The following is a 16734-nucleotide window of genomic DNA, read 5'->3' as shown; positions in this document are numbered from 1 at the left end:
TTGGGTAAATATTTGCTTCTAGGTCATTGCAATGATCTAATTACGGGGATAATATCCGGCATTAGCCCTAAATCAATCAAGAGCTAACGGAAATTAACCTTTTATAGAGTAGAAATAGGGTAGCGAAATAAATTCAGAAGCCCTTGAATAATATACAAATATATTTATAACATAAAACCAAGTTGTATGGCTTTAATAAATATTTAGAAGTCATTCTAAGAATTTGTTTTATTTATGAATAGGTAACAGAACTTAACCTTTTATAAAGGACAAATGGAATAGCTAAATAAAGCCATAAGCCCTTGGATAATTTCAAAATATAAATGTAATTATATAATAAAACCAAATCGTATAGCTTCTATAAAGATTTATTTAATTTTTGATTCAAGAAAATAAAAGTAAAATAAATCAGTGAACTGTGAAATTCCAGCTCGTCCTTCAATACCATCTCATCCATATTTAAGTCCACTGTCGGAATATAAACCTTTTACGTTCTGTTAGCCCGAAAAAAGAGCAAAAACCCTAACTCTTTTAACGTCCTGCTTGTTCATAAAGATACAACCAGAAAGGGTCGAAAAATTGAAAAAGGTCAAGTGGCGGTAAATAAAAACTGTGTATGGCATAAAAGTTTATATTGCACATTTGCACACATGCAGGCCACTTAGTCATAAACGTCTTTGCCAAGAAAAAGTACATACATATTTATACATTGTGTATAAATTTTTCAATATAATTTTATTTGCTTGCTGGCCGCTACATCTCGAATTTGGTTATCTTTGGAACGTGTGTGCGCAGCCGATTACTCTGTCCTTTTCATGTGCCCTCTGTCTGTCTCTTTCTCGAGCACTCAAGCCGTCTCTTTCTCGTTTCCCTAGCCCTTCTCTTTCATGTTGACACTGTCCGTCAAAACATTTTATTGCCTCAGCAGCGCAGAGTCGCATTAAAAACAAATCAAAGATACAAAGCACATAAATACTTTTACGATTTTACGAGTTGAAAGCTGTCGTATTATTTGCAAGGGAAAGCTGTGGATTCTCTCAATGGGATTTCCACCAGTTTTGTCAATTTCGTTATGATTTTTCACTCAACTGAAACTCAAGTTGGGTTATTTAACTTGAAACCCTGGGAAAGCGGAATTGATTTGATTAGGCAATCGATTTATATATACATATGCCGAATTTTGAATTTTTGTTTATTGCCCATTTAATAAATTAAAGATAAATAAGGCCATAACCGAGTTTTGCAATTAACAAGCAACTAATTACATTTTGCGGCAGCTTTTAACCGAGAACCACACACATGCATAATAAACATATTTGCTATTTAACTTTTATATTGTTTACATGCGAGTGGGCCAGTGATTTAATAAACTCAGCCTGAACCAATAAATTGCTACTTTTAAATACCTGTATCATTAAAGCCCAGGCAGGTCAATATCCCCGGAGAAAGTGTACATTTGGAGAAATTCAATCATCATAAACTGGCCGGGCTGAATTCAAATAAATCGTATATAGGCTTTCAGGCTTTTTAATCAACTGTTGCTCATTAATTGGCGATTCACCAACACCTCGCTGCTCTTTTGTCTGGCCGTGAAATCAATTTTTCCGAGTCAAATAAATGAAATGAAATAATCGCATGATTGATGTCCGCTAATTAACTTTGATATTATTATTATTATTATGATTATTGGTCTTCCAGTTTGATGGTGATGAACTGACGTGTACCTGTGAACGGGAAAGGCATTCAGGCTTTGCAATCTAGAAAGCTTGTTAAGTCTGTATAATCTGGATTGGAACTCGGTAATTATGTGCATATAAATTGTTCGTTGCAGGAACATGGATTTTATATCTTCAACCCCCTCAACACTTTACTTTCGCTGACTAAAGTCGAATTCAAGGCCTCTTTAAACGGCAGAACCACAGGATTTCCAGCAATTAGTCAAAAAAGGAGGCTTAAATTGAGGCCTGCGGTTAGGTCGCTGTTTTCAATGGCCATTTGCCGAAATGATTTGGTAAAAGTTTTTCGATTAACCTGAATGGGGCAAGGACAACTATTATGGCTGGAAGTAGTGCCTTACTATATAGTATATACCCTTCCAGCACTTGGCCTATTTTTATGAGCGAAGTTTTAATGATTTACGAGTTATATTGCAACACATTCGCTTCACGCCAAGTTGGCCAACTTGTTTAGAGGTTTTGGCCTCAGCTGCTCCTACAGATGCACCGAAAAATTAACTTATTTATATTTTATTTAACTAATTTATTAAATTTTTTGACATTTAAAATCATGTTTTAATATATATAAAAAGAACAAATTCAGTTCTCTGCTCAGAAGGCAAAATTGAAAGAATTAAATTGATATATACAGTAAAAATGTTAAATTGATAATGAAAATTGCAATTTTTTGTTTTCTCTCTCTTTGAATATACTATAAAATAACTATTATGGCCACAAAAATGTCTGTTTGTAAGATACAAAGATGCTCAGAAGCCAAAAATTGAACGAAATAAATTGATTTATACAGTAAAAATGTTAAATTGATAATGAAAATTGCAATTTTTCGTTTTCTCTCTCTTTGAATCTACTATAAAACAACTAAAAAGGCCACAAAAATGACTGTTTGTAAGATGAAAAAAATTTAAACATATCAAAGTGTTAATGATTTAATTTAAATCTTAAAAGATTCGCTAATTTTTGTCAAGTGTTCTGTAAATTTGTCCGTCAGGCAATTAATACCCATCTGGCGGAGGGCGTGGCCCTCGCATGTTTGTCACTTTTCGGCGGAGATTTTCGAGGGAAACCCAACCAAACTGAAACTGAAATCGAAATCGAGTGAGAGTCGAGTGCTCCATTGATTGAAATTTACGATTTGCGGGCCTGAGCTTGTTGTCCTCGGAACGGAAATGTTGTCATTGGCAATTCAGGGCGCCATTTCGCCTTCTGGCCAAGCGGCGCGTCACTTTTATGGCAAACGGAAGTCCTCGTGTTATTTATGTCCTGTGGGTGATCCTGGAAAGGGGATAACTTTTGGGCGCAAGTAGGTATCCTCAATTATGCTTTCGCTACTCGGTAAGGGGAAAATTCTCGCCTGGGGTTTTCATTTAATAGGTTATTAGAACGGCCGGGGCGAAAAGCAAACAAAGGCCAATGTGAAAATCCAATTAAATGTGACATCTGCCCCGAGAAAATGCACGGCGTGATTTTGATATATGGGTTAAGTCGAGTGTGAGCCCATGGCCCAATAAACAATTGATGAAACTTTCATTCGATCAGCGAGGCTAATTTATGGAGCCAACTGATTCGACGGCGATGGTAATTGACAATGGCCAAAATGACTGACTGTGGGCCAGGCCCGCAATTAGTTCCACATAATGATGCATCATTATGGCCAGTAATTCATCAATGCTGCTGTTGTTTCCGAGGCTTCGGCGCCCCCCTATATCATAAATCACACACAAATTCCAGTCACTTGAGGCCCACTATGCGTATGCGCAATATGATAAATATTCAAGACAAATATGCAAAGCTCTGTATTCCCCCACTTTTTTGTACCTTAACCAAAGAGCATTATTTAATCTCCTCTGCCACAGTGCCACATTTTATCAGGCCGGGGAAAAAGCGCTAATAAGTCGGCAACGTGACATTTGCCATTTGGCGGTTTGGTGGCAAATAAAGTTTTGGTCCTTGGACAGCCGGCGGCTGCAAATGAAGAAGATGACTTTATCGGGGCACTAGGAAGGCAAATGAAAAAATGGCTGACAAAAAAAGAAGGAAAACAGAAATGGCTTTGCCATGTTGCCGTGGCGAATGTAAATAGCAAAACGTGATGGGCCAGCTGGGTGGGGGACGGCTTTTTCTGCCCTATGGGGTGGTGAACTCGCAGCTAAAAGTGACAATAAATGCCGGCGGTTATGTATAAATTGCTAAAGTGTGCGGAAAGATTTACGGGGCCAGCCAATGGACCAGAGTGCCGCTCCAGCCCACAACCCGCACCCCACTTTTCACCCATTTACCACCCACTCACCCCACCCACTTGCCACCCACTCGCCACCCACTAGTTCTCAAACAAATAAGCAAAGCTTAGGGCCTGGCCAGGTGCTTTTAGCTTGATTGCCAGCTCAGAACGGAGCGAAACAGGTGGATCTGGTGGTTCAGGTGGGTGAGGTGGCTCTGGAGGTGGGTCAGGTGGTTCCACGATGGCCTGGCAAAGAGGCATCCCACCCACTCACAATGACAGCTTGGCCAGCACTCAACAAGGCCGCTTGTCGCTCTCAAGTGGCACAGATAGAGATGGCTAAAAAAGAAGGGACTACGACCAGGGACTACCACTACTTCCATCTGGAGAAGGGCTCAAGGAGCTGTTGTCACACTTATAGCTGCCCCTCTGACCTAATCATCTGCTTGGGGTCAGTCGATTGGCCAGGAAATTGTTTTCAACTAGCCCCAGCCCCGCCTGTAAATGCAGATTTTTTTTATAAACCCAGCCCCCTGTGGTAAATGTATATTAAATATTTGTGGCGAAAAAGCCGCACATCATTCACAAATATACGTATCTTTTTTTGGGGGGAAAGAGAAAAAGCTGTGGCCAAACATCATTATCCCCCCACCCCATTATTTTTCGCTTAATGAGCCCCGAACCCCAGTTCTTATCCCCAGCTCACACTTGAACCATTTGTCGCCATATTTATTTTTAATGGTTGCTCAATTTAATCACTTCGACATCGGCGCCACACGCTGATGGACTCAAGTGGGTGGTGCTTGTTGAAATTTCAGCGGGGATTGGGTGAAAATTCATGGCTGGCGAAAATTCGGTAAAGGAACGTTACGTTAAGGAGGAAAGTCAAGGCTCCTTTTATTTTTTGTGGTTGAAAAATGTTTCAAGATTTCATTTTATGCGACATTTAATTAAGCGAGCGAACTTTTTTTAAGTTTTAATGGAGGATGTCGTCGAGCACGCAAGCGATATACACGAGCATACACACAGATTCAAGAACATTCAGCCATGTAGAGCACACATGCACAACGCTCCTTTCGAACGCATTACGTATTACTTTGGCACACTTTACCCAACCATTTCAGCACCCTATCGGTTACCAGGGTATACCTTATATAAACAGGGGTTTGAGACTGATATACTGATACTGATATAATATATCATAATAATATAATATATCATATTTATAAGATATAATATCATCATATATCATATTATATATATAGAAATATATCATATTTGAAGGTATATTTAATAAAAATCAAGGTAGTAATCATAAAAGTATCCTCCTACCTCAACTATATCATACCTAATTGGTACTTTATATACAGTTAGCCAATGTTTTAAGACATTTTTCCTCCTTATTAAATAATATTTTATATTTATATTCAATATATTATATATATTATACAATATACAAGTTTAATAAAGTATTAAAACAAATTATACGTAGGTATTTGAAAGACAAGATGGTAATAGTATATAATATATGGTAAAGTATATATTATACAATATACAAGTTTAATAAAGTATTACAAAAAATTATATGTAGGTACTTGAAACACAAGATGGTAATTTTTTTTACTCTTTCAAAAGAAACCTATTGCTATTTTTATAAAGATCACACTAGTGCGAGGTTTATATGTTCAAGAAATAATATATGTCTACCAATTTAATTATTAAAATAAAACTAAAATATTCATTTTAATAAAGGTCCTTTAACATTTATTAATCCTTATACCCTTAATCCATCAGATTTCCGATGTAAGGGTATTGCTTTCTTTGTTAACATGGCATCTATACATTTTCCCCATTGCCCTTGCACTTTGCTTAACAGTTTATTAAATTGACTTTCAGTCGCGTGGATGCAGTAAAATATTTTGCGAGAAAATATTTGAAAATTTATTAAATCAACCCGGCAATGCATCTTCATCCTGCTCTGCATCATCCTGGATGCAAGGGGATAAGTGGGGATCAGGGGGGATAAAGGGGGAGGGGGTGGCCTCAGGATGAGAGTCCTGGGCCTGCATTTTGTTGCTTGGCCAAGTGAAATGAGCTGCATCCGGTCTATAGCAGCTGCAGGCGTTGCATTCTTAACGCCCCAGCACTCTTTTGCCCACATTCACATGTCCTGCAGCTGGGAAAGGCCACGGGCTACCGCTGCATCCTGCGAGTTGCATGTGTGTGAGTGAGCTCCCTCTGTTCTCCACAGAGTAGTACATGTGTGTGTGCGTACTTTATTCCTTTTCCTGTGCGCTAGCGCATTTCCGCTCCGCAGACACTGAAACTGATACGGAGGCAGGCAGCGAATTTTGATGCATTTCCGGGGAAGCCGTAGCTGCACCACGTTTAATGGTGGAGCGCGCACGCGAAGAATTTATGTTCAATCTTAGAAAAATAATGATTATCTTTTATTTTATGGTTGAGCGAACGACGACATCCTCCTTCTACTTCGTATTCTTCTCCTTCACCCGGTCATACATATTTTCCGGGAATTTTCCTGAACCAATTGAACGCCAAGGAGCTCGGCTTACGATTGCACTGTGTCCTGTTACAGGACAATTATCGGGCGACACAAATTGCAATTGCCCGAGGCTTCTTTGGTCAATTGATGGGCAACCATTCATTATGTCCCGGAAAACAGACAACAACAGACAACTGGGCCAACGTCCACAAAGCGATTTAAATTGTGATTGGGTGGGCGTGGCGACTGAAGGACCTCTACATGGGTTAATATCCTTGAGGGCCTCTGGCGCTGATGAAGATTTGATAGTGCGGTTGACTGGCATAGCTGCCAAGTTGTGCACTTTCTCGGTGCAGCCGGAGATTATAAATCTTGGTTTTAAATGGGGGAATACAAAGACAGAAATTAGAAATTGAGGTTGAGATTTGGGCCTTAAAGGATCCGAGAATAAAGGGAATTTAAACTAGCAAAATGGATAATATATTATAATAATTGTCAAGTCATGTTACAAATCTTTTAGTTCTAAATGGAGTATCTTTTTCTATAAAAACTAGAAAGTGAGGTTAGGCTTGAGAGTTCTGAGAAAGAATTTAAATACTAAGGATGGATATTTAACGTTTATTAATAATTAGAAATTTATAAAATATAGTATCCATTAAATTTATAACATATTACAAATCTATCATTTTTAAAAGAGGTATAGTATACATAGTAATATCTTAATGCCAAGGCTAGCCACTAATTATTTGGGGATCAATTGGAATGCAATTAATAAAGATAATCCTTAAATTCCAGTAAATGTAGATTGTGTTTACAAATGCTCCCATGCATAAGATCTTAAAATATTGTCTGCTTTATTATCTTTTTACCTGTTATAAATGCCATCCATAAATTTCAGACAAACTTTAAACAGCCCCTACATATTCACTGAAATTATTCAAGTGTTGCCTCATCATTATTTCGAAGTGTGCGAGGCGAGGTAACAGCCACATCCTTGGGACTTTCGGTCTCTCAGTCCTTCAGACTTTCAGACTTCAAGACAGGAAACCGGATAGTACTCCCTTTCTTCAGTTTGTGCGGCGCGTGTAAGAACTTTCCACGGATAACGTCACTCAAGGCGAGATGTATTCAAGCCCCGCAAATGACGTAACCTGCCCGGGTCTCACAACCTCCTGGAGAGCTCAAAAATGTGGTCGCGCAAATAATGTCCGACCATAAATTCCAATTAAAGTTGCCTACCACTACTGGTTGGAACCAATAGACGAAAAACCCAGCTAAATCGCCAAGTGCGGTGCTGTATGTTTTGGTTTTGATTAAGTATACGCCCCGTGGCAAATGCTGCAGCAATAGTGAGCCGCATGTGGCACATTCGTTGGTTGCATTCAAATGGCACTGGCATTTGGCCCAGCTGCATTCCATTTTCGATTCCCATTTCAATTCATTGGGGGCGGTGGTTTTGGATGGGCGGTGGCGGGATGTAGGCGTGGCAGGTCGAGTGGAGTTAACTTTTTTGGCTCGCCATGTTGACTTTGCGTTTAATTGTTTTATTGTCCGCCAAGTGTTGGCCATCACACAGTCGCACAGTCACACTTGAAGTTTGCTCTCTGCCGGCCAGTTTGGCCTGTCGTTGACCTCGTTGGCGGATTCCCGCCCCGGGATTCGCCGGTTTTCTGGCCATCTCCTCCATGGATATTTCATTCGCATCCATATATACTCTCCTTTTTTTTTGCCGCTTTTCAGTTCGCTGAGTTGTCGAATTCAGAAAAAGGGGGGGAACCGTCGACCGTCGACCGTCGCCTGCTGTCTGATATACGAGCTTCTGCCGGCTGCACAAATTATGCCAAGTGCAATACTTGAGGCACTGGCCGGGAAGTGGGCGTGGCACGGCCACCGCCTACGCCTTCGCCTCCCCCAGCAGATTGGCGGCTTTAATTAACTTCAGGCACAGCGCAAAAATGTGTTACTCAAAATAGGTCATCTCTCTATTTTTATTTATTGTAACAATTTTTTTCAGTTTCAACATGTTTTTTCATTTGTTCGGTGTTTCAAACGTTTAAAACTCCTATGAATTGTTTATTTGTATGCCTCATATTATTGTTTTTATTTAATTCATAACCGAAAAAATTTTTTACCCAAAGGGTTCATCACTTTGGTTTATTCTCAAACTTTTATTTATTGTTTTAAAAAAAATGCATTTCCATATAAATTTCACTCTATTTTTTTCTTTTTAAATATAACGTTTAAGGCCCTATGCATTTTTTATTTAAACGCCATTCATATTATGTTTTTATTTATTATTTATTAATGAAAAATTTTAAATGTTTTACTCAATTGGGGCATCACTTTGGTTTATCCTGATATATTTTTTTAGCTGCTAAAAATGTAGTAACCTTTAAATATTAATTTCTAATTTTTACGTGACATTTATTTTAAGCCCTGTGAATTTTGTATTTATATGCATTTTATATATGCTATTTTTTTTATATCATTTTTAAATAAGGTGAATGCTACTAAACCAAGGTAATTAAAAACTAATGGTTCCATTTAGTGAATGATTTAAAACCACAATTAAATATACAAATTAAAAAAATTTAAGACTTGTGATAAATGGAAATCTTAATTTCAAATTGAAAAGAATTTAAGAATTCCGCTCTCTGTAAGTGAAAATCTCATTACTTCGTGCGTGTGTTTTCTTTGATTCACCATCGCATGCACATGAATTCGTTAAGACTCGCTTTAATTTCAATTTTTATTAACAAGCAACTTCATTAAGGAACTGCAGTTGCAACAGCAACAGCTCACCCTGGCCTTGTAAACTTGTCCTTATCCTTTTCCCTGCACTTAGCCCAGTCTAAGCTGGCTTTAACAGGACATTAAGCCGACATATACACATAATAAACGCTGCATGTGTTTGCGTTGCGGTCTCAGACGGAACCAAAATATTTGGACACTACAAAGTGCAACAACACGAAAGTTCTTCCAGGTGGCTGAGCAGACAAACCCGAACCTAAACAAAATACCCAAAACACCCGAAAACAAACAGCAGGAGAATTACTTTAATGACCATTGGCCACATCCCCCGCCTCTCTCTCTTGGCCAACATTTCTTGGCCAAGGTGAGCAATTGCGTGCCGGCCATCCATAAGTTTTCCGCCTGTTGGCAATCCGGTCACATAGCCATCCATTCCTTTGGACCCACGTCAGCCACTTCCGAGTGCACACACAGTTGACTTGTCAGCCTGTTAATTTGCTAAATAATTTTCGAATCCGCCCCGCCCTTTTTCGAAACCAAACGTAACTCAAGTTGGCACGCCCTTTTCGGAATGCAAACGTGCGAAATATTTGGTATGCGAATCTGTGACCCAAATGTATCTGTTGTACCTACATATAATAATTTAAAGACCACTCCATTGAACATTTAGAAATTAATGTAGAAGTCTTTATTTAATTTATTTACTTATAATATTTTTAATAATATGGTTAAGAAATAGGGTTCGTTTTAATTTAACTTCAGATTCTCTTGCTTTATAAAGCTAGAAATTTTTAAAGATTTTATTTTTATAAGATATATGATTGGCATATGATTTTTTTTGCCAATATAGTGCCATGTTCTCATATGTTTATTGTTATTTAATGTAATATACATAATAGTAAAGTATTTATGACAACTATTTTCTTAATTTGAGATCTTATGTTATAAACATTTTCTCAAGACAATTGTTGTGGAAAGGGTTCGACTTCTAATTTACTTAAAATATATTATAAAAATTAGTTTTATTGGTTTGAATTTTTATAAGATGTAAAAGACTATTTTATCCCACCCATAATACCATGTACCTAAGTTAGGAAAACATCACTGATAGAATTCGGTTTAGGCTAATTCGAAATGGTAAGGAAACATTTTCGGGCAGGGGCTAAACTATTTATGATTTCCCAACACGATTCGTCCTACACCTTTTGCTACTCCTTCGTTTATTTGTTTGTCGTTTGCTGACTACGTGAGTTGGTTTGGCGTTTAAAAAATAGAATCCCATGTCCTTCACACACAGGCTCACACTTTCATCAATTAGCGCTGAAGATTTAATTGTGGCACGTGTGAACTTAATTAAACGGCATTAGCTTGTGTAATTGCAGGCACGATACGAACGGACCTATATATAGAACCTAACCAGGCCATAATTACGCCCCCCCCCCCAAAAAAAAAGGATAATTAAAGTGCAACTTTGGCCACTGCATTTGCATTCCAATTAATTTCTGAGCACGCATGCAATATGCATTTTTTCTCGCTTTACTTTTGTTTGGCAGCTACCCAGGTGAAAATGGTAACGCAGCTCAAAAAAAAAAGGAGAGGTTCGTTATTATTTTACAGCTACGGGGAAAGTGTTTTAGGGGGTTCCCAACTTTAGTTGCATTTAATTAGCATTATTGTCATGGCAACGGCAAAACCCATTTGCGGTGTAAATTAACTTGGTTTCCAAACGAGAGAGTTGATTACCCCGAAATCATCCTTTCACATAGAAACAATTTTAATTATATTAAGCACCTGGCATGTTTATTAATTGTGCAAGCAAATTATGGAGCTGTAAATTGCGGTTGAGTCTGGGTTCATTTGATCAGGTCAACATATTTGCTAGCCACACGCATCCTGTTGGAAAGGAATAGATATATATTTGCAGAGGTAATTCTTGAAATCAAGCTATCACGGGTTTAGGTAAATTTAAAGTGCTAAAGGCAATTAGAAAGATTTGAAGTTTATCAGAAAATTGTACATGCTCCTAATTAGTTAAACTGAGCTGCTAATTCAATTTCTTCTCAGCTCAAAAATGTGTTTCGCAATCAGAACATGCAAAATTACAAATAAAACACGTACATTCATTTTGAGTTTGGCTACTTTACACAGCTTATGGATTATTGAAAATGGAAAATAAATATTTACAGAGGTAATTCTTGAAATCCAGCTTTCTTAAGGCTATCCCGGGTTTAATAAAATGTAAAGTATTAAGGGCAATTAGAAAGCCTTGAAGTTTATCAGAAAATTGTACATGCTCTTAATTAGTTTAATTGTACTGCAAATTCAATATCTCTTCAGCTCAAAAATGTTTTTCGCAATCAGAACATGCAAAATTACAAACAATTTATTTTAAGTTTGGCTACTTTACACAGCTTATGGATTATTAAGAATGGAAAATAAATGTTTCCAGAGGTAATCCTTGAAATCTAGCTATCTTAAATATTTCCCTGGTTTTATGAAATTTAAAGTGCTAAAGGCAATTAGAAAGCCTTGAAGTTTATCAGAAAATTTTACAAGCTCCTAATTAGTTAAATTGAACTTCTTATTTAATATCTTTTCAGATACAGAACATGCAAAATTACAAACAAAACACGAACATTTATTTTTATGTTGGCTACTTTACTCAGCTTATGGCCTATTGAAAATGGGAAATATATATTTGCAGAGGTAATTCCTGAAATTCAGCTATCTTAAGGCAATCCTAGAAGTTTATCAAAAAATTGTACATGCTCCTAATTAGTTAAACTGAACTGCTAATATCTCTTCAGCTCAAAAAAGTTTTTAGCAATCAGAACATGCAAAATTACAAACAAAACACGAACATTCATTTTAAGTTTGGCTACTTTACACAGCTTATGGCTTATTGAAAATGGGAAAATGCTCAACATTCCGATGCCAAAACATGACCACCGACAATGGATGCAATTTTCCACAAACTTATTTATTTAACTGACGTGTTTTTCGACTGTGGGGAGTGTTCAAAACATGCGGCGAATGCTAATCATGCAATTTGTTCTATATATATTATATAGAATGCGTATATCCAATGCCGAGCTGTGCTTTTGCATTTCGTTAAGCCGACAAGCTTTGATGAGGACTTTTGGGTAAAGTCAGGGCGAAACAACGCTAACTGCAAATTATAATGGAAGGCCAGGATAAAGCATGGTTAAAATAATAAACATTGAAAATGCTGTTCTAATTTTGTCGGTCATAATGCTTCTCCAAAATTACCTGAAACTGCAAACAACATTTTGGGTGCGCAAACGAGAGGCTTATTTAATTCAGTGTGATAACCAAACTGTTGTTGTTTTCGAACCGAATTTCCGTTGAAATTCTTGTCATTGCACTTAAATAATGTAAATATAATTTGGCTATTTGAGCACATTTTATGCGAGCTCATGTTTCTGGCCGGGCCAAAATGGTAGACATGTTTTTGTTTCCGTTCTGTTTGCCATTTCATTTGGCTGCATTCAGGTGACAATGCAACTAATTACAGTCAACAATGTGGCATGCTGCCACCCGAAGTTCCCCGTTCCCCGTTCCCCTCGAGTCGCGTTAAATAAATCAGAAAGTAATTAAAACAACATGAAATGCGACTGTGAGTTACAGTCACAGCTCTCACAGCTTCGGCTGCCGTTTGAGTTCCAGTTTCAGTTTCAGGTTCCGTTTCCGTTTTAGTTCCAGCGGAAGCTGCACTTGCCATCCCAGTATTGCTGTATTGCGGTGCTACCGTTTAGCAAACAAAACAAAATGAAAGTGGAAATTAAGGGGCGACAGAAGCTGGTCATCCAATACCCTTGTGCATTAGAACTTTAAAAATACAGTCAATTTAAAAAAATGGTTGAAGAATTCAAAGCTTTGCAAGGCATCTTTAAGTATAACCTACTTAAGAAACTTGTTACAGAATTTATAATAATATTTTATTTTGAGCTCAATGGAGTACAGTCACAAACACTTGATCTCAAAAATAATACAAAGTTTTTAAAATATCAAACCTTTTTAATGGATAACTGCATTATATTCTTGCAACATTTATTAAACGAATTTAAATAATACCCATACACATTTAATTTTTAAATAAACATGCAAGATTCTAATTTTCTGTCTAAATAAACTATCTATAACTGAAAAAGCATTTTAAAGGTATGGGTTTTTTTTAAAGAATTTTTGGAACTCATGTAAACCTATTTTGCTATATTTTTTTCAAGCCCATCAATAGTATATTGAATAAAAAACAGTATTTATTCGCCTAGTTGTAAGTACTTTTCCATGTCTTGTCAAAGTTATAAGCATAAATGTTTGCCAAATGTCTCTTTTCAGGGTATACAAAGCAAAACCAACAATGAGAACCATCGGTCGTAGGAAGCGCAGCCTCAACAAAACAACTGGGAATAGGGAATATCTTGGGATGGTTGTGTTCCCAAGGATTCAAGGGAGGCAAAAACAAGCAGTGCTGCTGAAAATGGAAAAAATGTAGAAGCAAAACAAACTTAATTTACGCTTATTTGCGTTGACAAATGCTTGCAAAAGGAGTGCAACTTTTAATTGCAAAATTCATTTAATTTACCCATGCAAAGCGATTGTTATGGCAAGCGCAGTTAACTGGCTGACAAAGTGAATTGGGTTTTTGTGTAGAACCATTTTAAATTTTTCAGTTATCTAGAGCACTTACATAATATATATGTATTCAATGCCCTGATACTCTCATATCAGTGCCGCTTTTATGATAATTAGCGAACGACTTTCAGCTCCAGGGCGGCCATACGTCATGGCCAGCTGTCAATTGGTCCAAAGGATTTATGGCCCAGTTTAATCAGCATCCGGCCACCATAAAATTCAAAATCAATTTGGTCATGGCAGGCATAAAGTTTTCGAAAAGTGGCCAGAGCAAGAAATCTACATTAGCTGTGGCGAAACTGGGTGCGCTGACACTTTTTGCAGCCAGTGTCTTTCTGTTTCTTGTTCTATACCCGTTACTTGTAGAGTAAAAGGGTATATTCGATTCGTCTGAAAGCATGGGCTACCGACCCCATAAGATGGATATATTCTCGATCAGGATCACAAGCCGATCTAGCATACAGATTCTTGAGGTTCTTGCATACCGCAACAAGGTTCCACGCTCACTTTACACCCACAAACGCCCATAAGGCTAAAACCTGCTTAGCGCCCACATTTCGTAATATTTTGTAAAAGTGTCAAAGGCCATTTTGTTCTAATGTTCAATACCCATCTAAATACCAAAAATTGTTTAAATCGGACCTTTCATTGAACTGTTATGAGCAAATAAAAAATGCAATCTCGGAAACAGCCGATTTGCTGCATGCATATCGCCGTCTCCCTCGCATTACCTTCAGCTGAGTAAGGGGTATCTAATAGTCGAGGCCGTTGTCTATAGCGTTTTTTCTTGTTTTTTTTTTCTGCCGCAGGCGGAATTTTCATTAAAGCATTTTTGATGTCTAATTTGCATATTTTTGCAGCTGGCCGAGTTGCATGCCGACACTCTGAGGCAGGCAAGTGACACGTTAAGCATTCAAAAGCGGGTGGAAAATGGAAAATGCTTGGGGGGGGGGGAGGGCTGTGAAAGCAGGAAAGGCCCACTGCACTCGAAAGAAAAGTGCAAGCTTTTCTCTGCTGATGGCCGGCTGTCGCCCGTCACTCTCCCTGCCCCCTTTCTCCTACTTTCTCCTCATCCCCAGATTTTGGCCAGGACAAAGTGTCGAGTGGCAACACTAATTCGCATGCTGCCCGAGCAAGAGCAGCAACATGCAAAATGCACACACACATACATTGTACACACACCCATCCTCTCGAGGGGTTTTCCTCCTTTTTTTCCTCCTTTTTTTCCCAATGTGCTCAGATTTTCAGCTAAATTTGTGCCAGCGCTTTTTCCGCTTGCTTTTTGTTAATTTCCAATTTTCAAACCATTTCTGTGCATGCACAGCTGCTCTACGTGTGGGTTCGGTCAACATTTCGTTTGGCTCATGGCATTAATTCAATTACTGTTTGCATATTGCCAGAAAAGAGATCCAAGCTCATGTAAGTTTCATCGTTCCGGCAGCTCCGCTTAAAAGGATGCCGGAGCTGGATTTGGATTTGGATTCGGATGCCCATGCATCCTCGCAAGGAGAGCTTTAAATTGCGCCCCAAATTATGTTGGTTACCCGAAACAGCAGGGCGAAAATTACACAGCATGCCAGAAAAGTATCCAAACTTACAGTGGCCACAAAAACTTGTAAGGGAATTTCAAATTTCCACAAAATATATATCTGCATTCGAAGAATATTTAATTTTTAAAGTTATAAAAACTTATATTGCATTAACGTTTTTGTATTATTTATAAATATATACAATCCGTATAGGAATTCCAATTTTTACACAAAGCATCACTGAATTTGTAGAATATTTAATTTTCAAAGTTATAAAGTCTAAAATTGCATTAACAATTTTGCATTATTTATAAACATATACTATGCGTTGTTAAAACATAATTAACATCCCTTTCTGAGTTTTCTCTGAATTAAAAAAATAATTAATTTTTAGAATTTTGAAAATGTTACATTGCATTCACGATTTTGTACTATCCGTAAAATATCTATATGTTAGTTATTTTAAATAAATTGCCAGGAAAATAAAATAATTTATACAAAATGCATATCTGATTTAAAAAGAAAATTTTGATTCATTATATCCACTTTGATTAATTTATTAAAAATTACCAATTATGCAAAAAATATCTTTGTTATTCTCATATTTTCCAGTGGATCCCAAACTTTTTCAAATTTGGAGTACCTATCTGTTCTTGTTTATGTTTGACTTCATTCCCAAAAATGTTGTACTTACCAATGCTTTGGAACACATGGCTCAACAGTGCAAAAGACTTCTACCAGATTTTTGTGGATTTTTAAGAGGGGTTGAGTGTGCACACACTCGGGCAGATTTTTCACAGGCAACTTGCAGATCCTTGTTTCATATTCCGTAACAATTGCAGTAATTTCCATGTATTTCCGAAGCTCAAACAAATTCAAACTCAAACTTCACACTGACGATTCAGAGCGATCGCGACGCGTTTCTTTGCGGGCTTCAGCCGTTGGTGCGAATGAGCCACCAGGAGCCAGATGCTTGGCCATTTATAATCTGGCCCAGAAGTGGCAACGGGTTAAGCGCCCTGGACGATGCTATTGTTAGATATGCCACCTGTTGGTATATAGCAGAGCGTTTGACATTGGGAGCGGAAAAGCCAGCGGAACGCTCATAATAATAACTCCACTATCATTCTGTGTAAATACAGGCGCGGTCAGTGGAATAGTATGGGAATTTGTGTCGTTTTACCCATTTTCTTGTAAAAAAAGGTTATCCACCCATTAATTTCTAAAACCAATATATATATTATACATAAACTTATCCAAATAAAGGCATCGCTAAATTTTTAAATCCTATATAAATGGTATAATATCGTGATAAAAATATGAAAGAAAATCTCGATACGT

At 37.5% G+C, this 16734-nt stretch overlaps 1 protein-coding gene across 1 annotated transcript in view; it reads right to left on the bottom strand.

Annotated features, from left to right (window-relative positions):
- The window catches only part of LOC108008710 (uncharacterized), a 34785-nt gene extending 18426 nt beyond the window's left edge, over positions 1-16359 (bottom strand). Inside the window, exon 1 of the mRNA XM_017072607.4 lies at positions 16088-16359. Within this exon, the coding sequence (XP_016928096.2) occupies positions 16088-16105 (18 nt within the window). The 5' untranslated portion in view covers positions 16106-16359. The remainder of the gene's footprint in view (positions 1-16087) is intronic.
- Between the last annotated feature and the right edge of the window lie 375 nt (positions 16360-16734).

Source organism: Drosophila suzukii, chromosome 2R, assembly GCF_043229965.1.
Source record: "Drosophila suzukii chromosome 2R, CBGP_Dsuzu_IsoJpt1.0, whole genome shotgun sequence".
In the NCBI taxonomy this organism is placed as follows: domain Eukaryota; kingdom Metazoa; phylum Arthropoda; class Insecta; order Diptera; family Drosophilidae; genus Drosophila; species Drosophila suzukii.
Note: the sequence above shows the minus strand (reverse complement) of the source record. Positions and strands in the feature narration are given on the sequence as shown.